Genomic DNA, 24562 nt, shown 5'->3' with positions numbered 1-24562 from the left:
CAAGAACTGTGTGCCCGATCACATTTACATCAACAGCATGTCAGTGCGTACATTTCGGCTGGGTCCAACAGAAATGAACATCCAGTGTGAACCTTATGGACAGATCTGTTTAGAATCGTGGTCAACAGTGGGTAAACACTGTTCGTAACAATACTAACCCACCTCGGGAAGCTGAGAAGTCGCTGATATCCGAAGGCTGCGGAGACCCATCAAGGGAACAACTTCCATGGAGCCAGGATCGGCGTCTGACACCATTAACTCCGTACAGCTCTCGCACCATTCCGGATAGCAAGACCGAAATGAACAGAATCCGCCTGCAAAACATCAAAATAAAACAACTTTTTAATCTTCTGATATGAGAAATTCGAGCCTCGGGGTCTCTGATGGTGTATAAACAATTCTTCTTGACTGATATTCTGAAAATCAAAGACAATTCTTTCAAAACCACGTTTAAGAAACGTGGCCCTTGGCAGTCTCAAGCCCTAGTTTTGTCACCTTCGACAGGTCACAGAATTAAGCAAGGAATCCTACCCTGTTGGGCCCCTTCATAGAGCTAGTCTCAAAACTTGGACCAAAGATTATTTTATTTCTTGGGGGTGGGGTGAGACTGGGTGCACTTGGTACGTTGGCCACTATTTGGCCTATAGATGATGTTGAATGTGGAGCAGTCGGTGGAATGAGAATTTGGCCGAGGGAACCGATGTACTCAGAGAAGCCTTGTGCCAGTGTCACTTCGTCCACCACAAATCCCATAAGACGTGACCTTAGATCGAACCCGGGCAGCCGCGGTGGAAATCTGGCCAACTCTGGACCAACGTTGTTTCATTCTACCACCTGATGAAGGAAACAGGAACCGTGCCCGCAACATTGTATGGTCCGATGAAACTGGGGCAACAGACAACACCAAAACAGATGAGTAATGTGGGTTGCACACTGGCATGCAAATGGATGCTCAAACAATCTCTATATTTGCTGCGCAATGGCATGTCACCTCTCACTTTTTCTTCTTCTCTTTTCAATGGCTCTTACCAGCCCATTCGTGAGCCGGGATAGCGTAGTCGATATAACGACTGGCTACGGACTGGACAACCAAGAGGTCGGAGTTCGAGTCCCGGTAGGGTCAAGAATTTTCACTTCTCCACGTCGTCCCGACCGGCTCTGGGGTCCACCCAACCTCCTATCCAATGGGTACCGGAGGCTCTTTCTCCGGAGGTACAGCGGCCGGGGCCGAGGTCAAGAAAATGTGGATCTATACATGCACTCCCTCATACGCCTTCATGGTGTAGTGATTAATTAGTTAAGCACAGGGACAACTTAACCTTTTACCTTTACCCTCCAGCCCATTCAGGACCCTGGCCTCTTATTCAGTTTCGTAATAATTTTTCAGACGGTAAGGCTCCTTTGACGAATTATGAGCCCGTCGCAAGTCCTCTACCTAAACACCGCACAACACACAGAATAAACGTATACACACACCAAATATCCATGCCTTGAGTGGGATTTGAACCCACGATCCCAGCGCCCGAGCGAGAGAAGACAGTTCATGTCTTAGACCGCGCGGCTACTGTGACCGGCCTCTTTCTTTTTTGTTCTACCATCTATAACCACAAATACTTGGGCCCTTTGAAGGTAAACCAACGCAGATCGCTACAGATCCATCCAATCTGGTATAAATTTACAGAAGCATGGCTCGACGCCAAGATGAATTGACTGGCGGTAAACCGCCAGCCGTAAAGTAACTTTGACATTGACTTTGACTTGCTGATGTCCGGAGACAGGGACTAGCATTATCGACTGGGTCCAACTCAGTAGGTTTTTACCTGAAGATGACGACAGAAATATAGTCCAGAAACACAATAACTGTATTATTATATCATCGTCACAAACTTTTAGATGTCATTTAAACTGTCCCGTGTTGGAAATGCGCACTGCCAGTCGTTTTAAACGCGAGCATTGGTGTACTCCATGAACCAAGGTGCATCACCAGTTAGTGACGTAATCAATATGTCATCATTTGGAAGTTACTTGAATCTATTTTTAACACACTTGCAAGTATTAACATGCCAAACATAACTTACATAGGACAGTTCTTCCGTAAAGTTGCTTACAGAAGACATGACGTGCCCTTGCTCGTAAAACAGATGGACTTCATGACCCTGAACTTGCGACTGCAAATTTCCGACGTCTGGAGATGATAGGAAGATCTGACAACAATATTACATTCTTCGGGTCATGTTGGGACTTGTTACATCACACGCAGTCGGGAGGTCAAGGATCCTAAAATCATGTCACGGCTGTCATCCATCGGGAAGAAGTTATTTCCAAGAAATCACTCTATATTCTTTAGTCATATTTTCATTTAGGCTTACTACTTCAATCTAGTTACTGATTTTCAGTGTTCCCTTGGGGGATATATACACGTATATAGTATAGAATGCCCCGATATTTGCGCCTGTGGGCTTCACCACACGATTGTGGATTAACGTTCGCGTGTATACAGTGTAAATAAATATGTTGTTTTCTTTATTTCTAGCGGGGTGGGACTAAGTCCCTTGTAAGGGCCACGCCATACCTCATGCGGTTAGTCGCTTAGTCGCTGGCTTCCCATCGCGGCGGCCCGGGTTCGATCCCGGGGTCTAGTCAAGTGGGATTTGTGGTGGACAAAGTGGCACTGGGGCAGGTTTTCTCCGAGTACTTCGGTTTCCCCTGCCAATCTTGATTCCACCAATTGCTCCACAATCACCCTCAACTATCATCTGGGGCTGGTACAATAGCCCAGAAGTGGCCGCAGTACAAGGGACTTAGTCCCACCCCACTTGCAATAAAAAAAAAAGCCGCAGAGGTAAGAGGCAAGGGGGTCCTCCTTCACATTTCAGAGACCACAGCGAGTAAACAAAGCGTTTCCGGACATGGGTGTACTAACAAAATCTGATCAGATTGAACCCATTTATCTACCACAGCGTTGTAACATTTACACCCTGTATATCCCCCGATAAAATTTTCGACGCACAGAATTCGCGGAAAATTTAAATATGGGAAACACATACTGTGATACCGCACTGCATTCAATTTTAACTGCGTTTTCCACGAAAATTGCGTCCTACTAAATTTTATCGAAGGTCATTTTCGTCTCAATATTCATCAAAGAAATCGCGTACTGCAGTCCGTAGAGAAATCTCTGGATATGACTTCATATTCCCCTTCCATTCTCAGAAGTTTCGGCCTAATGACTTGTCAGTAATAAGAAGGTGGGTACGGCAGTAGGTCACTGCAACAATCGGAAATAGGAAGTGCTTCAAAAACATACTTAATACGACTTTCCCATTTTTGGGTTTCAGGCTCTCATAGCAGTGACTGTATTATCTTCTGGCATATATCACCGTGTAGACTGAAAGAAGTTTACCGAAACATACTGCCTCTATTTTTAGGGTGGAAGAGTAAGTCAAGCAAGCAAACAGCAGGAAGCAAGCTGCAACAAACCATCACGTTTACTTACAGACAGTCTATCCCTAACATATTCAACCATAAGAAAATGTTCAGTGTGATCAGTCTGTGCCCTCCCATCAGGGAAAGCTCACAAATATTCATGAACGTTGCACTCAGACTTCTTGACATTGAAAACATTATTACATGCCCAGCAACAATAATAGTTTCAGGTAAACTCTCGTTACAAATTATCGGTTTGAAAACACCTTCTCTCGTTACGTTTGCATTGAGCTCTCCTGGCGATACTGTTACGCAGTTCTATAACTGACCCACTCAGTGAGGCTTCAAACCCCACAAGTTGGTCGCCACTTATAACTGTCCTCTTAGTGCCCTTACGTTGGTCTCCACTTTCATCCGCCGGTTCCTTGTTGTCGTCTGGTTCAGGGTAGGGTGTGGGATTACTCTGAATTTGAATTTGTATGGGCGCCAGTGGACTAGGATGAAATCCACGAATTTGGAGCGGAGTAAATAAAGGGGGCGGATGCAGATGGGCGGGCGTTTGGGGTTTCGGCTGCTCAAACGGTAGGACAAGATTCTGTCTCAGGGCGACTTCTGGGCCTTGCTCACACAAGGAGAGAGAGAACACTTAAAACACACACTTCACCAACACTGTTGCTCTTTACTGTAGATGTGAACTAGAATTACATATTACAAGGCTGTAGCACTTTGAATTTGTGTACCGGACTCGGCCAACACCGATTTAACGTCCGGGAGGGTCACTCCTGTTACTCCCTTTAGACGACTGACGCCTGTTACTCACTAAGACGACTGACTCCTGTCGCTCCCTTTAGACGACTCACTCCTGTTACTCCCTTTTGATGACTGACTGCTCTGGAGAGGCAGAAGTCTTGACGGTTCCGGGAACGCCCGGTTTCTTCTCCTCTGGAATTTTGCTGATTGGCTGAACTTAAAATTTGGGTGTTGCTCTCATTTACATTCAGCCAATCCCTAACAAGATCCATGTAAATTTGGGCCTAAGTACAAGACGGTCCTTCTGACACCTCTCAAATAAATGAAGGTACACTAACGACCGCTCGGTACGCCCCTCCGAAAATTATTGTGACTCGTATCTTTGAAGTCTCAAATTTTCAAAGAATCGTACCGCCGAAGTTAAGCATTGAATTTCCCAGAAAACGCAGCGGGACACTTCCTGCTCCGTTCTGGGTTTTCCAGTGACCTGCAGCTTGCTTGTCCCTCAGAAAGACCAGATGTCGTCCTTGGCGCCCGCTGGTGCGGGGTCAATTGTGTTTCATCTTTTGTTAACAGTAATACAGTTCGTTTACTTGTAGTACATTTTATTAAGAATGCAAATTAACAACACTGCTAAGGTTCCTGCATGGTGCGGTTACAGTTCTTAGAAAATGTCTCGAATACACATGCTCTAGTTACTGTAAAAGATGTCCTTTGTATCATCACTTATACCCTCCGTCGGGGCATGCACGTTCGGAACAGTATCTCACTAAAACCCTTTTTCTGTTACATATGGCAACCTACCACCAAGGAACACCGCCCTCTCAACTGCTGATGTTATCCCGTCCATAAACATTTTCATTTCCGCAAAGAAGACTATAATAACCTGCTTCTTCCTGTCCTGTACTCCCAGGAAATCTAACTTACACCTGCTAATTCTCTTCCTGGAATGTGCCAAGTCGCATGCCCGTTTCTCCTCGCTTAGATCGGTCCAAAGGATCCGCCCGTGACCCTGTGGTACACTCCGTAACTTGCAGTTTATTTTACGGTGACAAGTTAGGCCCCATTGCGCAATCCCCCAGGTTAAGGACCACCCTTTGTATGTCCGCGTCTGTATACTCGATATGATCGCAAACCGGAAGATGGCTCATGCCGTGATACATAGGAACCGGGCAACCTTCGCTGTTCGTGTCTACCAAGTTGGCACAGCCCACAGACAATGGGGTGTCTACTTCCCAGAAAATACCGGAAAGGTTGCATTTCACAACGTAACACACAGAAGTGCTAACCATGCCCTCTGCTCATTTCAAATGGGAACAATACAGTGGAAATTGAGTCGGGATAGGGCAGTCGGTACAGCGACTGGCTACGGGCTGGACGGCCGAGAGGTCGGACATCGAGTCCCGGTAGGGTGAAGAATTTTCACTTCTCCATATCGTCCAGACCAGCTCTTGGGTCCACCCAATCTCCTACAGAATGGGTACCGGGACTCTTTCCCGGGAGTAAATTGGCCGGGGCGTGAAGCTGATCACTCACCTCCAACTAGTGCCGAGGTCAAGAAAATGTTGATCTACACATCCACTCCCACATACGTCTTCATGGCTTAATGCTTAATTAAACACAGGGAAAGCTTTAACTTTTTACAATACAACAGCAATTGAAGCTTCCCATACGAAATATCAATAAAATATGTTAAAGGGTTTATGGGACACATGGAGAAGTCCACTTATGAGCTTCATAATTAATCAATATGGTTGAAAATTTGGATTCCTCGACATTTAAAGGAAGATTTCCATATCGAATTCCAATAAAATCTAGGAAACAGATCGTGGGATACAACGGAAATATCCATTTAAAAGCTCGTGTAATCCAGGCGTAATCATAAATCAATACTGCTGAACAGCGGAGAAAGACGGTGTAACAGCACTGCTCCAGATTTGTATTCGGGAGCTACTCGGTTCGAATCTGGACCGGGGCACCGGATCGGGTAAATTGCTGCTAGCACTCATCAACACAGTCAATCTTGGTTCCGGGTCCTGCGGGACTCGCGACCACATTTTGGTCCCACAATTCTGGGAGTCATGCAGCCCTCTTCTCTAACCGTCTATCGTGACAAATCTTTTTTCGCGTACGTCTCTGTGTGTCTGCTTGTGCGTGCGCGTCTCTGCATTCGTCTCAATGTGCTATACGCAGGTATACCTCAGCTCCTTCAGACAAATGCCAAGGCAGTGCCCTCATTAAGCCATTACCGCTACTTCCAGATTCTTTCCAATTCATCAGTCATCCGACCAATCGAAGACATACAACGTAGGCAGTGACGACTCCGTAATATGAAACACGAAGAAGTGACTGAGAACGACTCCAGTAACCAAATTTAAGGAAATGCGTCCAGCCGGTCTAGGCCCTGATACTACGGTACGCTGCTTCCATCTTCGGTGTATCATAAAGAACCAAATTATTTGACATAACAGACGGGTATGTAAAAAATGTGAAACTGTCCCTGTATTTAATTAATTAGGCAACAAGCTACGAAGACTTGTGGAAGAGTTGAAGTATAGGTCCGTCATTCTTGACCTCGACACTACACGGAGGTGAGCGGTCAGCTTCACGCCCCTGCAGCCTTAGCCTCGGGGAAACAGCCCTCGGAATCCATTGGACAAGAGGCTGGGTGGGCCCCAGAGCCGGTGTGGACATTATGGATAAAAGAAAATATTTCCCTTGCCGGTAATCGAACCCCAAAAGACCGTCCAGCCCATAACCCGTCGCTATATCGATTCCAATATACAGAGATACATGATCAACATAAATCCCTTTTTGCTTCGTAAAATACACCCAATAATAAAGATTCAAGGGACAACAGAAACATCTCTGACAATTTCTTGACATTCAGACATAAAACTTCCATGCATGGCTTGTCATTATTTCCGTACAATTCATGAGGTAATCAGTGCTATTTTCTATGGGACAGCTCAGTCTGTATAGCGACGGACTGCGGGCTGGACACCAGAGGAGTCGCGGTTCGATTCATGGGAAGGAGGAAAAGACTTGTCTCTTCTCGGCACCGTCCAGATCAGCTCTGGGAAGCTGGCCACCTACCTCATTTTGTAAAGTTAGGAATACATTAATCTATACCTCCACTACCCCACACACCTTCAGGGAGTGGTACTAAAGCAAAGGGACAGCTTTATTTTTATGGTGCCACCATAGAACTAGGTGTAAAAATAAAGTTCTCCCTGTCTTTAATTAAGCACAATGCCATGAAGACAAAAGGGGGCACGCAGTAGCGGAGTTGGTTGCGGCACTCTGCTAAAAGCCGGAAGATCGTGGGTTCGAGTCCAGGATGAGGTGGAATTTTTTACCTACTAATTCCAGCCGCACTATGACCCTAGGGTCGACTCACCCTCTAAAAGGCGTACCAAGAATATTCCTGAGGGGGGTAAAGGGCGGCGGGCAAGTAAGGCTGACAACTTTACCGCCATCTGTGAGTCGACTGTCTAGAAAATGTGGAAGCCCCGACGTCTCACAATCCTATGGGCCTTCACGGCCTGTTACATAGCTTTACTTAACCTCACCAACATCTGTGAGCTATTTCACTGTACGGTTCCAAAATTATTCACAAGAAAGAGATATTACGTACTGTTTCTAATACCAGGTATTTATTGTTCAAGCGGCCAAGTTGGTACAGTTTACCTAGCACAATACATTTTCGAAAATTCCACCGTTAACATCAGTGCACTTTGCAACTCGTGTAGGGACATGGCGTGTTCCTCGTCTGTACACTGTACAGTACAGTGAAATAGCTGTATCTCGGAAACCGTTCGGAATAGGACACATGTACATTGTAACGCCATGACTGCGTTACGTCAGAGGGCGTCCCCCCCCCCTTTTACTACCTTCACCCGTCCACTGTTCCACTTCCTGGTTCCGGACCGCTGAGGTACAACACGAGTGATCCATTCTGTTGTGAGAGCTTGAACTGTTCACTCGATTCACTTTTCCTGGTCCGTACGATTTTGATTGGCTGACTGCCGGAGGTCTATTACCTCCAGGGACTTAAATTGTATTCGCATTTAGTATTTAATATATATATATTGTCATTTGATATATTTGTTATAGTGTCTGAGTTGGTACGTCCTACCCAAAAACCAAATTTCGGTCTTCAAGAACTTTTCACGTTTCAACATATACACTTTCTTGCCTGGAATGGCAGATACTGTAACATCCCACTAATACTAACCTTTCCTCCTGGGACACACTGTATAACCATAAAATTATCCTGTCAAGAATTTGGCCCGTTCCAAACATCGTTCACTATCAGACAAAAACAGGAAGTGTGATTGTCGAGGCTCCCATATTTTCTAGACAATCGGCTAACAGATGGCGGTGAGGTTAAGTACAGCTATCCCTGTAACAGGCCGTGCTCATTTTAAAAAATGAGAAGTAGAAAAAGCTGCCTTTAGAAGACAAACTTAGGAGAGTGTGGGAGGGGGGATTATTAAAACATAAAAAAACTTGTCTTACCAAGAAGTTGCATAGTTTTCGAAGATTTATTACCACGCAAAATGTTAAGTCTTCACATTAAGTGTCACTAATAATGCTCCCACCTCACAATTTTGCAGGGCTACAATATTGGTATTACTGATAGCGTTAAATAAAAGAAATCAAAAGTCGGATGACTTCTAACAGCATTTCTCTTCATACAAATTTTATTTGTGTGACAGACGGAAACTACAGGGGCAACGACGCGTATGAAAACGATGACTTGCGCCTGTATTTCCTTAAAAATAGGGAAAGTAAATTAAATTGTTCTGCCTATGTAAACATTGCCCCAGTTACGAACAAGCCAAATCTGCCTGCCTCTGGGATATTGAAGAAAGAAGCTTAAAAGTTTGGTTACCATGGAGACGACCTCTCTCGTTGTCATGACGCAGAGCTTCTCACTTGAAAATCGTACAACGATAGAAGCAGCCGGTCCTGCAAAGGGCGTTTCCCCCACAGGTGTGCTAACATCAACCGATTCTTCGAACTAAAAGCGTCAGTTTAAATACGAGAAGGAGAAATTAAATTTCAGTCATGGAGGAAAGGAATCGTGGCATATTTAACGATGCTCTCAGTAACTATAGAGCGTCGGTAGCGTCGACCCCGTTTTCTCTGTACCGCTGCATCAATGAGTGAAATATAACGCTCTTCTCACGAAGTTAACCCTGTCAAGGGTAAAGTTGTCGCTGTGCTTAACTAATTAAGCACTATGCCATGAAGGCGTATGGGGGAGTGGATGTATAGATCCACATTTTCGTGACCAAGGCACTAGTTGGAGGTGAGGGGTCAGTTTCACGCCCCGGCCGCTTTACACCCGGGGAAAGAGCCCCCGGTACCCATTCGATATGAGGATGGGTGGGCCCCAGAGCCAGTCAGGATGATGTGGAGAAATTTCTTGACCCCACCGGGACTCGAACTCCGACCTAGCCAGTCGCTATACCGACTGCGCTATCCCGCCACCTAGAAGTTAACTCGGTACTAAGCGAAATTCTTGTGGATCATCAGTGTTAATTCGGCGTAAAGTACCAACTACTTATTAGAGATCCTGTATTATTGGATAATGGAGTCGGGGTAACTAGGGGTACCGGCTGGACGACCGGGGTTCGATTCCCGGCAAGGTCAAGAGATTTTCCCTTACTTCACAGCGTTCAGACCGGTTCTGGGGCCTACCCAGCTTCCTATCCAATGGGTACCGCGGGAGGCGATTTCCGCGGGGGTAAATTGGCCAGAGCGTGAAGCTGACGACTCACTTCCCTCTAGTGGCGGCTTCGAGAATGTTGGAGATATACATCCACTCCCTCACATGTTTTCAAGGAATAGTGTTTAATTAATTAAGCACAGGGTCTGCTTTACCTTTTACATTTATTCGTGAATATTTATTTATTTTTGTATTGATTCATGAAACGATACGGTTAGTAGCTTAAGCTATACACAGCCGAATAAATGAGAAAGAAAACGGTAGTGCCTATCGCATTTGCCTGGAGGGACTGAAGAAAACTGAAGAAATTCATTCCGGATAGATGGTGTCCCGTCCTGAATTCGAACAGGCCACACTTCCGATACAAGTGAGAAACGGTACCGCCTCCACCAACTAGGTCGGTTTTATTCGTCAAATCATCATCACTGGCAAAACAGCCCTCTTTTTAGCCACAACCTTCCTCAGAAGTTGTTACAAGATTGCATACAGTTCTCATTTCATAGGATTTAGCAACAGTCATCAGCCTTGGCTCCCACGCACTCCAACAGGAGGGCCAGGTCTCTGTATTTATGCTCCCAGGAGTCGGTATAGCGAGTGGCTACGGGCTGGACGACTGAGGAGTCGGAGTTCGAGTCCCGGTAGGATCAACAATTTTCTCTTCTCTACGTCGTCCATACCGGCTCTGGGGTCCACCCAACCTCCTATCCAACAGGTACCGGGGGGGTTAGCTGACCACTCACCTCCAGCTAGTGCCGAGGTCCAGAAAATGTGGATCTATACATCCACTCCCCAATACGCCTTCATGGCGGCGCGCTCAATTAGATCAGAACAGGGATAACTTTATTATTAGGAACAGGACACCCCAGTTAGACCGTCTCTGTGGTCTAGTAGTCAGCGTTCCAGACTACAGATCCAGAGGTCCGGGTTCCATTACCGGCGCTACCAGATGTTTTCTGAGAAGCAGTGGGTCTGGAACGGGGTCCACTCAGCCTCGTGATGATAATTGAGGAGTTATTTCAAGGAAATAGCAGCTCCGGTCTACAAAACGGAAATTAACGGCCGTTAGGATTCGTTGCGCTGACCACGCAACACCGTCTATCCGCAAAAGTTGGCATTAAAATCTTCGCCGACAAGAGGCGGTCGCTCGGTCGGTATAGTTCGCTTGCGGACTAAAATCACGGAGTTTGTTTGTTGTGCCCCAGTTATACCCCTAAGCACCGGATTTCCTCTTCGTCGCCCTTTACGGCTAGCAGGGCTACAGTGAAAGAAATGCCTCCATGCAGGGCATGAGATATAATGGGAGTACAATGTGACGGTACATCAGCTATTTACAGACTTCAACCAAGCCTATAATTCATGTACCTCATAATTACGGCGAGAAATGGAACCCAAGGTAAAGCTCATAAACTCTTTTTGTGGGGACGTTGGGGCACGCTGTGGCGTAGCTGGTTGAGGCATTATGCTACAAAACGGAAGGTCGCGGGTTCGAGTCCCGATGATGTGGATCTTTTCAATTTACCTAATTCTTCCAGCCGCACTATGGTCCTGGGGTCGACTCAGCCTCTAACTGAAATGAGTACCAGGAACCTTCCTAGGGGGGTGAAAGGCGGCCGGAGCGTAAGGCTAACATTACCGTCATCTGTGAGCCGACTGTCTAGAGAAAATATGGGTGCCTCGAAGCCTCACAACCCTATGGGCCTCCACGGCCTGTTACAGGAATAGCTTTACTTAACCTCACCGCCTTCTGTGAGCCGACTGCCTAGAAAATGTGGGAGCCTCGACGTCTCACAACCCTAAGGACCTTCAAGGCTTATTACAGGGACAGCTTTACCTCTTTTTACCTTTTATTTAACTAAATTTTCAGTATCGAGCGTACGTAACATCTGATGTTGGAAAGATTTTGAGAATTATTTGGAAGGAAGCGGTCGTGACCTATTGAAATACTATCCCTAATCTGTCTGGAGGAAGTCTGAAAGAGCACGAAATACTTCAGTCACGACAGCTGGTGTCTCGGTCGAGATTCGAACCAAGCACGTTCAAAATACAAGCCTGGGACGTTACCTGTAGGCGAACATGTTCCATGATATACAGTCTGTTTCCTACTCAGAATAAGATGGAACAGGGAGATGGACTTTCCTACTGTTTCCAAACGTTGCATTAGAATACACCATTATGAAGATCCAAGATAATAAAGGGATTATCCTAAATTGAGAGGCACGCCTAGACGTCTGGTCTGTGCTGATTATGTGTATGTACTGGACGGAAACATACACCATAATGATAAACACAGAAGTTCTGTTACATGGCAGTATACAGATTCGTCTGCCGATCAAAGTGGCATGTGTTGTTCTGTGTGTAGACCTTGCGACGGGCTGATCCCCCGTCCTGCCATAATAGAGTAGAATAGAATAGAGATTCGTGTGGAACTAAAAGCAGGGGGAAACTAAACATAGCGTAAGACAGCGGTGACACGCTTAAGACCGGCTTTACAGTTGAGGGAGGCCCCTACCAAACTAACTCCAAGGAGCTGAACCCTTTATGAGAAGCCGCCAATTGTGCAGCTACTCAGAATTTCCCAGCATTTTATGCAACCTGAAGGTCCATTACCGTGTTCACAAGGGCCCTCCACAGGTCCCTATCCTAAGCCATACCACCCCCATCCTAAGATTTATTTTAATACTGTACACCTATCAACGTCTTGGTCTTCACAGTGGCTCTTTCCTTCTGGCTTTCCCACCAATATCCTATATGCATTCTTCTTCTCCTCCCCCATTCGTGCTACATGCCCTGCCCATCTCATCCACCTTAACTTCATCATTCTAATTATACTTGGAGAAGAGTACAAGTTACTGGCCAGACATAACAGACTTCAGCTGATATGGGTGCCAGGTCATGATGGTATTGCTGGGAATGAAAATGCAAATCAGCTGGCAAGAACAAGATCTGAATATCCATTCACAGGACATGAACCAGCTTGCAGCACCTCAACTGGAGTTGCCAAGAAAGCTATCAGGAACTGGACTAACAGAAATCACATAAAAAAACACTGGGAATCCACAATTGGACCCAAGCAGGCAAAAGGATTTATATCAGGACCCTCTGCCAAAAGAAGGAGGGACCTGTTAAAATTAAACAGAGATCAACGCAGATGGGTGGTAGGATTACTTACTGGACACTGCCACCTGAAAGGGCACCTTTTCAAACTGGGACTGACAGACGACCCAACCTGTGAAAGGTGCCTACAAGAAGATGAATCAGCCACACACATCTTATGTGACTGTGAGGCTATAGCTTACTTAAGATTTCGCCACCTGGGTCAGTTCTTCATGGAACCAAGTGACTTTAATGACGACCCCACGAATAAAGTTCTACATTTCATTCGAAGTGTTGGATTAATAAAGGGTTAATCCAAAGGGGAAGAACAATAGACCATTGAAGGTCACAGTGCGAGGGCCGGTTTCTATGGCTCACCCCTCATACTCATACTCAAGAGTACAAGTTATGAAGTTCCTCATTATGCAGTTTTCTCCAACCTCCTGTCACTTCATCTCTCTTCGATCCAAATATTCTCAACACCCTGTTCTCAAACACCCTCAGTCTAAGTTCCTCCCTTAATGTCAGAGATCAAGTTTCAAGTACATGCAGAACCACAGGCAAAACTACGGTTTTGTATATTCAAATTATTACGTTTTTAGACAACAGACGAGAAGACAAAAGTTTCTGGACAGAACGGTAGCAAACCTCGCACCTGGACAATGGCCCCTAACAGTAACAACAAATCTAGGCTTTCGGCAACTTTTAGCTTACTTTCCTTATTTTTAAAATGTAGGCTTACGCAACTTCCATGCTATCTATGTGTCTGTGAATCCCTCCTATTAACTCCTGAATTCCTGCACCAGTCTGGTATATATAGCATGGCACCTGAGCCCATCTCATCAGCGTACATCATAAATCCCATCAGTCCATGTATGTGTATCCCTTCTACCGTTGCTAAGCAACGGATCGATAAAGAGTATTCCTTATTTCATTGCTAGGCAACGGCTCGGCAAATACGTTCCGCTGCAACGAATACACGCAACAACAGAATTGTCGGACGCGTGTATCTGTGGTTTGCTTATGTATTCCCTTATCGTTGGTAGGTAAAAACTCGGTAAAGACGTTCCCGCGGCAATGAAGAATTATTTAAGGAGTCGTTTTCTATGCGGGCCGTGTCGTGTTAAGGGACGCAGGCGACTAGTTCTTCCCGGAACTTCATGTTTTATTTTTAATACAATAATGAAATGAAGAAGTGTTAATTAGAGTCAGTGAGCAGAGGAATATCCTACACGAAATAAGAAAACGGAAGGCTAATTGGATTGGTCATGTTTTACGCAGAAACTGCCTTCTAAAAGAAGTTATCGAAGGAAAGATAGATGGGCGGATAGAANATAGTTTTTGTGGTTTCTACTTCCGTTTTATGCAGGGCCTCTTAAATCCGGCCTTGCACACAATACCAACGACTTCTAACAGTGAAGATTCTTCAGCTTCGCGCGCTCAGGTCCTATCATTACAGACTCCCGTACAAAACTGCCTCTTAACTTCAGAGTTTTTTTTTAATTCACACTGCGACTGACGATCAATCAGTCAGTAAGTCTTGGTGTCGAGCCCCATCTAGATCTCATGACCAGATATTTATTACTGTTTGACAGTTACGGTCTTGTTTCTGTGGGGCGCCATCTCTGACGAGAGGACGGGTCTGTCTTTTGTATATGCTGCTGGCCCTTGCCAGCGCGGTCTTTCTCGGGTCCAAGTCCCTTGGTAATCGTGACCATATTTTACTGTCTCAGATTTGAGACTTACCCTTTTCGTCGCCCTTTACGACTCGCAGGGTCACGGTGGAGGTATTCAACCCCGCCTCCACACGGGTGTGCCTCTGAACAGAGTCAGAGCCAGAGTTACTTTACGACTGGCGGTTTACAGCCAATCAGTTCGTCTTGGCACCAAGCCCCTTGGGACCCACGACCAGAGATTGTTTTTTTCAACTGAACTCTTGCGGTAATAGTCCTTGTCTCAGTCCCTGCCTTGTAACATCTTAGCACGGACGACGCAGAAAACACCACGTTTCCAACAGTAGCTCTATTGTTGTGTGCGTATTTGTTGACGTGGGGAAGTGTTTACCGAGCTGCAGCCCAGAAACGGTCGTTATTTACAGAGTCACCCCTAAGCAATGGGTCTATAAGCATGTTCCTGGCTACATGCAACAACATCCAGTCCCTCTTCCGTGCGCCTGAATGCTAGAGACATGCGTTTTAATTCGGAAGTTCTGGCAGCCACAACATCTTCTTCGTCACCACAGTCTTTTTCTGGATGCTTAACCATTAATTCTAAATCACAGTAACGCCGGTCAGAGTATCCGCGCGGTATAAGGCCCGCTCGGACGCTGAGCTCATGGGTTCGAATCCCGCTTCAGACATGAATGTTCGGTTTGTCTATGCGTTTATTCTGTGTTTAGGTAGCGCCTCTGTGGTCTAGTGGTCAAGAGTTCCCGGGTTCGATTCCCGGCGCTACAAGACTTTCTGAGAAGTCGTGGGCCTGGAATGGGGTCCACTCAGCCTCATAAGGATAACTGAGGATCTACTTGAATGTAAAAGTAGCGGCTCCGGTCTACAAAACCGAAATTAACAGCCGTGGGGATGGATCCGGTGAGCTGACCACACGACATCCTCTATCCGCTAAAGTTGGCAATAACTTCACCGACAAGCGGCGGTCACTCGGTCAGTACAGTTCGCTTGCGGACTAAAGCCACGGAGTTTGTTTTGTGTTTAGGTAGCGGCCTTGCGACGATCTGATCACTCGTCCAAGAAATCCTACCGTCTGTGAAAAATGATTACGGAACTGAATATGAGGCCAAGGGTCCTGAATGGGATGGAAGAGCAATTGCAAAAAATAAGGTAGCAACACGACGTAATGTGCAGCCTTGTTAAGTAAATAATATTCACATCATAACTGAGAGGGGACAACGATAAGTGACCATTTACTGTGTAGCATAAAAATCTGCTGGAAAGGTCTGATGGTAACTCCCACTAAACAACATGAAAACGCTGACCTCAGGGGCAAAGGGAACAGCGAGTCATCCTGGACAAAAGCTTGGCTCCAAGCGTACACATCGCAGTAAACAAGAAACTACTGCTCCCCAATCCAACACAAAAATACAGCCGATATGCCCTTACGGCCGGCGGATGTACATTTCATGATCGGCAAGAGAGAGCTCAGTCTGTATAGTGTCGGGATAAGGGCTGGACGGCCCGGATTCGATTCCCCGCAGTGAAATGTATATTTTTTTTCCGTCATGCCGTTCAAACCGGCCTGTCCGGCCTCTTATGCAATTAGTACCTAGAGCAGGCAGGAGCGTGGCACTGACCACTAACCCCCATCTAGTGCTGAAAATCAAGAATGGTGGAGCTATACTTGAGCTCCCCTTTATACCTTCATGGCACAGTGGATAACTAATTAAGCACAGAGACAACCTTTTTGATCGGCAAGAGCTGAGCCTGCCAGTCGGTTCCGTCCTTAAACATGAAGCACCTTTCAGAATTATAAGTAACTAACACTGTGTTGCTTGAGCAGGTTACCAGCATGTTGCAACACACCCTACCTCGGTTTGGGGGGGGGCAGGGTTTCCATCCCTTAGAGAGGTTTCCTGCCATCTACCCACCACCTTCCCTGGGAAGCAGCCCTTGCCAGGTGCTACCGACCGGGCCAGGGGGACTTGGAGCACGCCGAAGACAGTTTCGTTATTCGCTGTAACTGGAGACTGTCTCTTCTGGGAATTGCAACCTCCGACGTGAATCTCATTGCGCCTAAAGGCCCTGTAGCATTCTTAGTTGAGGCACTATGTTACAAGTCGTAAGGTCGTGGGTTCTCTTACCGACTGTCACTGGATTTTGCAATTTACCTAATTCTTGCAGCCGCACTATGGCCCAGGGGTCGACTCGCCCTCTAGCAGAAATAAGTACCAGGAATCTTCCTGGGGGCTAAAAGGCGGTCGGTGCGTAAGACGGACAACCTCGCCGCCATCTGAGCCGACTGTCTAGGAAATGTGGGAATCTAGACGTCTCACAACCCTATGGGCCTCCACGGCATGTTACAGGGATCGCTTTACTTAACCTCGCCGCAGACGGCCCGGGTTTGATCCCCGGGATATGACTTTCTTATGTCACATGTTACAGGTAGTAATGACGCCATTCTCTATCAGGTTGGCCGAACCACGGCTATCTTTGGTGGGGACGCATCATGGACCACGGATGCGTTGGGACACCTCCTCGTGGTCCCGCCGGGTAACGACATTCTGGGGTCTGGATCAGTATGACTTTCGAGGCTGGCAGCCAAGTTCCCATTAAGGGCAATTGCTTTATAACCGGAGCCTCCCACGCGGCGGCATAATGACACTTGGGTGTCACTACGGTGTACCCGGGACGTATGTGGCAGAGCACACCTATGGGGGTAGTTTCGGCTATTTGAGTTGTCTCTCTAGAGTACCGACAGGGTGCAGCAAGCCTTCGGGCTCAACACTAAAACGGTATGACCAACCCATGTGGAGGGGTGGGAATGGGGAAGCTCATAAGCAACCCCCAGGGGCGACTTTCTCGTGTAGGATGCCCTGGTCGCAACCTCACGACTGACTGGTGTCACACTCCCGTTTATCATCTGGGATACCCCCCTTCTCCCCCCGAACAGGCACTCTTGGTCCTGAAGGCTTGTGAGGGTTTCATTTATTACAGGACCAAACCACCTAAGCCATGGTGTGAGGCACCGTGCTAAGGGCTGCATGGCACTGGGGTGGTAATTAGCCAGTGTCTTGAATGATCACCTCGGGGCACCAGGCAACACTCCGTTGTATTTATGCCTTCCACCCGTGTGGGGCTCTGCGGTGACCTTTTAAATCCCCATGATTCGTGACAGAAATTAATAAAGGGGCCAAATAAAAGACCGGTCGTAAAGACCTTAAAATAAAGAGGGAACCCCCTCCAAGGGGATTCCTACGAGAAGTGCTACAGCAGGGGGCTGGAAGCTCTGGTGAACCATTAGGGAGTCCAGTTGCAAACAGCGAACCTGCTGTTGAAATTTCAGCCAAAGGCAAGGACGAACCAGTGGTTCAAAACCTGCCTTATGTAAAACCAAAAACTACTCTCCTGGAAGACAGTAGTACAGAACAACATTGCAGGGAGCTAGTACTTCTAACACACCTGCAGCAGGACAAGGACTGGGACACCTAGACTTTAGAAGAGGTGGACCCCGTCTACCGAAAAAAAAGCCTTGTCTGGATGCGCCAGACGGAAGTTGAAAAAGGCAAGAGCTGGGGCAAGCAAAGCAGGGGACAGTCATACAACCAGGAAATCCACGCTCGTCCAAGCAGGGAGAAACCCCTACCGGCACCTTTAAGAGGCCAAGGGCGGAGGGCAGTACCCCTACAGAAGCGGCCAGAACTCTGAAAAGGCCCAAGGACTCTAAGGGACCAAGGACTTACAAGGAGGCTCTCACTAATATAAAGGTAGCTATCTTCAAGGAAACGTAGTCTGAGGATAAGCTAACCGATGATGACAATTCCATTCTGGAAGCACTGGGGGAGGTGTTACGTAGGACACCTAAGGGAGAACTACCACACCTGAAATCCTACAGACTGTTGGGAGGTGCACTCATTTATGTATGTGCCGACCAACAGTCTGGTCAATAGCTCACCAAAGCCATTGACAAAAACAGGCTGGAATCAGGGGCCAGGCTGAAGGCTACTGATGCCAGGAACCTGCCCAAGCCTGTTAAATTGGTTCTCCGGACTAGGGACAAAATTGCCCAGAATCAGGAAGAGCTGCTGAAATGGATTACAGACCTCAATCCAGGACTTCATATTGAGAACTGGAGGGTACTCGATAAGCAATCTGAGTTGAAAGGCCAAAGGCTTAGCTTATTCATAGACTGGGACTCCCATACTATTATACAGAGGACCGGATACAGAATATTCAGAGGACTCTAATCGGGGACTGTTAAGGTGCTAAATGATCCTGAAGTTCAGCACCGTGCAGAACCTGTGTCAGATACAGTATCTTCTAACTCGGTCTCTAAGGAGAAGGGGGATCAGATACCCTGCCCCCCCCCCCGGATGACCAAAGCAAAACGGAACAGGGGACCCCTTCACACGGAACCCAGTCCGATGGGAAGGGACATAAGATGGAAATTGACCCCCTCCCCAATTGGAAGAGATCACTAAACAAACACACACTTAATGTATACATACATACACACAGACAGCACATACAAACAATATGAAATTCCTTCAAATTAACCTACACCACAGCAAAGCTGCCACAGCCACTTGCTGAGAGTAACGCGGACATAGCATTTATTCAGGGACCTTGCTTATACAAGGGTCAAATAAGGGGCTAAACTAACACAGGGGGAACAGTTTACTCTGCTGTACCCAGTAATAATGCAAGATCTTGTGTTTATATCAGGAATCATGTTAATGCCTTGCCTTTGCTGGAGCTCTGATCTTGGGATGCAACAGCGGTAAGGATAACATACACCTATCGAGGAGGCAGCAGAGAGCTGATTATTGCTTCAGTCTGACTTCCATACGACTCGGATGAACCACCACCAACCAAGGAAATGAGGGACATCATAGACTACTGCTATAGCAGGAAAAGGAAACTCATCATTGGGTGTGATGCCAACGCGCACCACATCTTGTGGGGGAGCACCGACACTAACCCAAGGGGAGAGAGCCTTATGGAATTTCTGGTGAGCTCGAACCTGAATATTCTAAATCATGGTAACGAACCTACCTTTTTAGTCTGCAATAGGTAGGAGGTTATTGATTTGACACTAGGGACAAAATAACATAGGAAACCTGGTAAGTAACTGGCATGTATCTGGCGAGCCGTCTCTATTGAATCACAGATATATATGCTTTAAAATAAGCAACATTACAGTAGATCAAGCTACTTATAGGAATCCTAAGAGAACCAATTGGGAGTCTTACAAAGACGACCTAAAGGTAAATCTGGAGACCATCTCGCGAAATATATGCATAATAAAGGATGTTGATGGGCCCGTTGACCAGTTGCAACGGGCTATTAGCTCGTCCTTTAATAAGAATTGTACGGCTAGGACCACTCGCGGACCAAGGAGAATGCCTTGGTGGAGTAAACAGCTGAGTGGGCTTAGAACCAAAACGAGAAGGCTGTTTAATATACCTAAAAGAAGAGGGCAGTGGGACACCTGCAAGGAAGCCCTTACCTGTTACAACAAAGAAATAAGGAAAGCCAAGCGATCGTCATGGAGGAGGCAATGCCAGGAGATCAATGATGTACCAGGCGGTGACAGACTCATGAGGATCATGGGGAAAAAGGCGACCAATAAGGTCAGCACGATTAAGCTGCCTAACGGGCAGTATACTCAAACAGGAAGGGAGACATTGAACGGATTGTTCAGGGTTCACTTTCCTCATTCAAAATTGATTCATAATTTGGACGATGGACAGGATCAGCAAAACCCTGGACACTTGCAAAAGCAAGACGAACAGGGCAGACTGGAACCTGGCCAAAGTCATAATAAACCAATCAAACATCAGATGGGCACTGAATACCTTTAGACCATTTAAGTCAGCGGGAACAGATGGAATTGTACCGGCACTTTTGCAGCATGAAGCGGCACTCTCAGATCCATACCTATGCCTCATATATAGAGCCCTGCATGGCATATGGTTTTATCCTCATGGCCTGGACGAAAGTTAAGATGATAGAACCTCATCTGATATAATCAAACAGGCCGCTGAAAAGCATGGCACAGAGCCTGCAATATGCAGGTGGATCAGTGCTATGCTGGAAAGCAGAACCATAGCAGGTACATTATCAGAAGAAACCCTGGGGGCGTTCGCGTCTAGTGGTTGTCCGCAGGGGGGCGTTCTCTCGCCTCTTCTGTTGGGCCTGGTCGTCGACGATCTCCTGTGGGGACTTAATGATGATGGGTATTATACAGGAGGGTATACTGATGACATAGCAATCCTCATAAACGGAAAATTCCTTTCGACAGTATCGGAGTGTCTTCAAACAGCTCTGTACATGGTCCAACAATGGTGTGAAAGAACAAATCTTTCAATCAATCCCAATATGACGGCAATTATACCGTTTACGAGGAAGAGAAATATAAAGGTCCTTAAGGAACCGCCCCTCTTCAATACGATGATCCAGCTCTCCAGCGATGTCAAGTACATTTAGTCTATTATTAGACAAGGGACTGACAAGGAAAAAGCAGCTCGACAAGGTCATCAATAAAGCCTATAAGGCTCTTTGGACATGCAGAAGCATCTCTGGTAAAACTTGGGGACTGCAGCCGCACATTGTGCATTGGGATATACACTACAGTTGTAAGACCCATAATTACATATGGCGCCACAGTATGGTGGCCCAGAGTTAAACTCAAGACAAGCATGGCAGAACTTAGCAAACTGCAACGGTTGGCTTGCTTGGGTATCACAGGAACAATTCGAACATCTCCAACAGCTGCACTGGAGACACTCCTTGGACTCCCCCCACTGCATCTACAGTTGGAGGCAGAAGCCAGGGCAGGGATCTACTGTCTCCAGTGCAGGGATAAATGGAAACCTAAATTCGATAGTTTCAGACATGCATACATAACTCGGGACATGAAAAAAGAACCAGTAATACAAATGGGGTCTGACAAAATGATACTGAGACATATATGAAAAACCATTCACAGTCAGATTTCCTGACAGGAGTGAATGGGAAGACGGGTTTCGGCCCGATAGAAAAGGGGGACTGATCTGGTATACAGATGGTTCCAAGATAAATAAGGGCACTGGAGCTGGTGTGTACTGCTATGGCACGAGGCGGAAACCTGGTTTCGGCCTTGGGCAGTACACGACAGTATTCCAGGCAGATGTATATGCCATCAAGGCAAGTATTATGGAGAATTTAGATAGGAACTATAGAAATAGGAACATCTAATACTGACAGCCAAGCTGCACTTAAAGCGCTTGACAAACACCAGATCAACTCACAATTGGTCTGGGATTGCCACCAAACCCTCATGGAACTGGCCAAACATAACAGGGTACAACTGATATGCGTGCCGGGGCATGAGGGTATTGCTGAACACGAAATAGCACTGTATTTTAGCGTCCTGTTGCACTGATTCTCGTCCAAGTTCTTGTCACAGTATACACAAAATATAGGAAGAACGACTCCCATAGTGGAAGAATAATATACGTGTAATACGCGAGTTTGAAATACGACGTATAAGATGATAAATCTTAACAAATTTTAATATATATAAATTTTATTATAGTACATGAAGAATATACATTTTAAATCATTTTATAAACGANAAAAAGAGTGAAGTTTTTAGGGCCCAAGCGACGCGTAAGCATTTGTCACTTTCTGACAGAAATACGTTGGAGTCAAAAATCCTTAAACGCTTGTAAGCTTTAAGCGGAGTGGAGGAGTATCTAATTAACATACTCCTATTTTTTAAAATTAGCCAATCACTAAAATTTAAGGGTGTGACAGAGCAGTGACGCTGGTGAAAGCAGGAATTGAAGGTTTGAGGAAGCGTCATGTCTTAGCATCAGTCTGCAAACGGGAGTAGGAGGAATCAGACGTAAAGTCTGCAAACGGGAGGTGAAAGAATCAGACGTAAAGTCTGCAAACGAGGGTTGTTAGAAACAGAAGTAAAGTCGGAAACCAGGGGTCGTGAGAAACAGACGTAAATTCGGAAACCAGGAGGTGATAGAAACAGATGTAAATTCGGAAACTGGGAGTCGTTAGAATTAGCAGCAAAAAGTTATACATCGGGCTCAGAAACAGTTAAACATAAAGGTTACTGACATTGAAACTGTATCAAAGAGATTAACAAGTGTTCAATATAATTCGTCCAAAATTGAGATGTGCTTGTGATTTGTGGTGTTAATTTATTCCTTTCGGAGTTGTGGCCCGTTCAAGGCTCTGAGATAACAGGTACTCAGCTCTACCAAAACACCAAAACAACAAAACCCCCTCCTTTTAAATTAACCCTGAGATATTTAGCAACAAGAAAGAAGAACCTACTACTAGTGGCGATCCAGCGTGTGAGTGAGAAAGAAGAAGAGTTAGCAAGGAGGTGGAAAGAAGGGCGGTAAGAGAGAGGTGGCGCCCAAAGTGTGAGGAGCAAGAAAGGAGGAGGAGCAGAAAAGGGCGGTAAGAGGATAGCACAGTGATGCCGAAACATGTAGTGAAGTGACATGTGAGATTGAGTGCACTAGAAGACGGTCAATACATACATATCATGGACGAAATAGCAGACCAATTGGCCAAGATTGGAGCTGAACATCCGTTCATAGGACCTGAACCAGCCTGTGGCATCTCTACAGGAGTTGCCAGAAAGGCAGTCAGGGACTGGACAAATATGAAACAAAAGAAATAGTGGGGATCCTTGACTGGACTCAGGCAAACAAAGGGACTCATACGAGGACCCTCTGCTAAAAGAGCGAAGGATCTGTTGAAGTTAAACAGGAACCAGCTACGATGGGTGGTGGGACTACTTACAGGACACTGTCACCTTAAAGGACAACTCTTTAAAATGGGACTAAGTGATAGTCCCACTTGTGAGAGGTGTCAAGAAGACAATGAAACAGCCACACATATCCTGTGTGAATGTGAGGCCTTAGCTTATTTAAGATTATGTCACTTGGGTCAATATTTTATGGAACCAAGTGACTACTTCGACGCGCCAACGTACAAAATCCTGCGCTTCACTCGAAGCCCAGGATTGCTGAGAGGATAATCAAAGGGGAAGCACAACATACCACTGTAGATCGCGGTGCAAGGGCAGAGAAGGCCCACCCCTTATACATCTCTTCGTTCATTCATTCATTCATTCATTCATTCATTCGTAAACTCACCGTCATCTGTGAGACGACTGTCTACAAAATCTGGGAGCCTCGACGTCTCACAACCCTATGGACCTCCACGGCCTGTTACAGGGATAGCTTTACCATTTCTATCCGTGGTACTACAAGAGTCTCCATATTCGGTTCAAATCTCGGCCCGGAGGCTTCCTATCCTGAGGAATTTCGTGCCGTTCATTAATCCCCTCCAAACAAATCCCGGAACAGTACCTCAAAACAAGTCACCTCCGTTTCTACACACACCGTCTGATTCAGTATCCATTAATCTTTCAACCACTCGAAGCTACAGTGCAGGTGCAGATGGGGTCGTGAAATAAACCAGAAATAACCAAATAAGATCTACAATAATCTCCTTGTTCTCACATACTTCGTCTGAAACGTTAAGTTACGTCACACCTCGAGCAAATAACCTTAAGAAAAAAAAAATGTCTTCTGCGTTCAAAGAAATCTCGCGGTTCCAATTTACGTTGAAAATATTATCTACTAAGCTGATTTATGTTTTTCAACCGGTGGCTATGAATAGTACACTGTCTTCTGGGACGTGGACTCGTGTAGGACAGTCTAAGCTTACCGACGTTTCGGAAAAGGGTATTGCCTCCATGTCCTGGGACATAAAACATGTTATATAAACATCCAGTAAAAGCAAATCCGATGTAACTACGAGTACTACTTTCTGGGATGTGTCGTCGTGTAGTCTGGTAAAATTTTAC

At 46.1% G+C, this 24562-nt stretch overlaps 1 protein-coding gene across 2 annotated transcripts in view; it reads right to left on the bottom strand.

The window, feature by feature from the left end:
* The window catches only part of LOC111864121 (dual specificity protein phosphatase Mpk3), a 113588-nt gene that overhangs the window by 27426 nt on the left and 61600 nt on the right, over positions 1 to 24562 (bottom strand). For both annotated transcript variants that reach the window (XM_023851152.2, XM_033751331.1), the window contains exon 2: positions 163 to 314. In XM_023851152.2, coding sequence (XP_023706920.1) covers positions 163 to 314 — 152 coding nt within the window. The remainder of the gene's footprint in view (positions 1 to 162; positions 315 to 24562) is intronic.

This window comes from Cryptotermes secundus, unplaced genomic scaffold (genome assembly GCF_002891405.2).
Source record: "Cryptotermes secundus unplaced genomic scaffold, Csec_1.0 scaffold1000, whole genome shotgun sequence".
In the NCBI taxonomy this organism is placed as follows: Eukaryota; Metazoa; Arthropoda; class Insecta; order Blattodea; family Kalotermitidae; genus Cryptotermes; species Cryptotermes secundus.
Note: the sequence above shows the minus strand (reverse complement) of the source record. Positions and strands in the feature narration are given on the sequence as shown.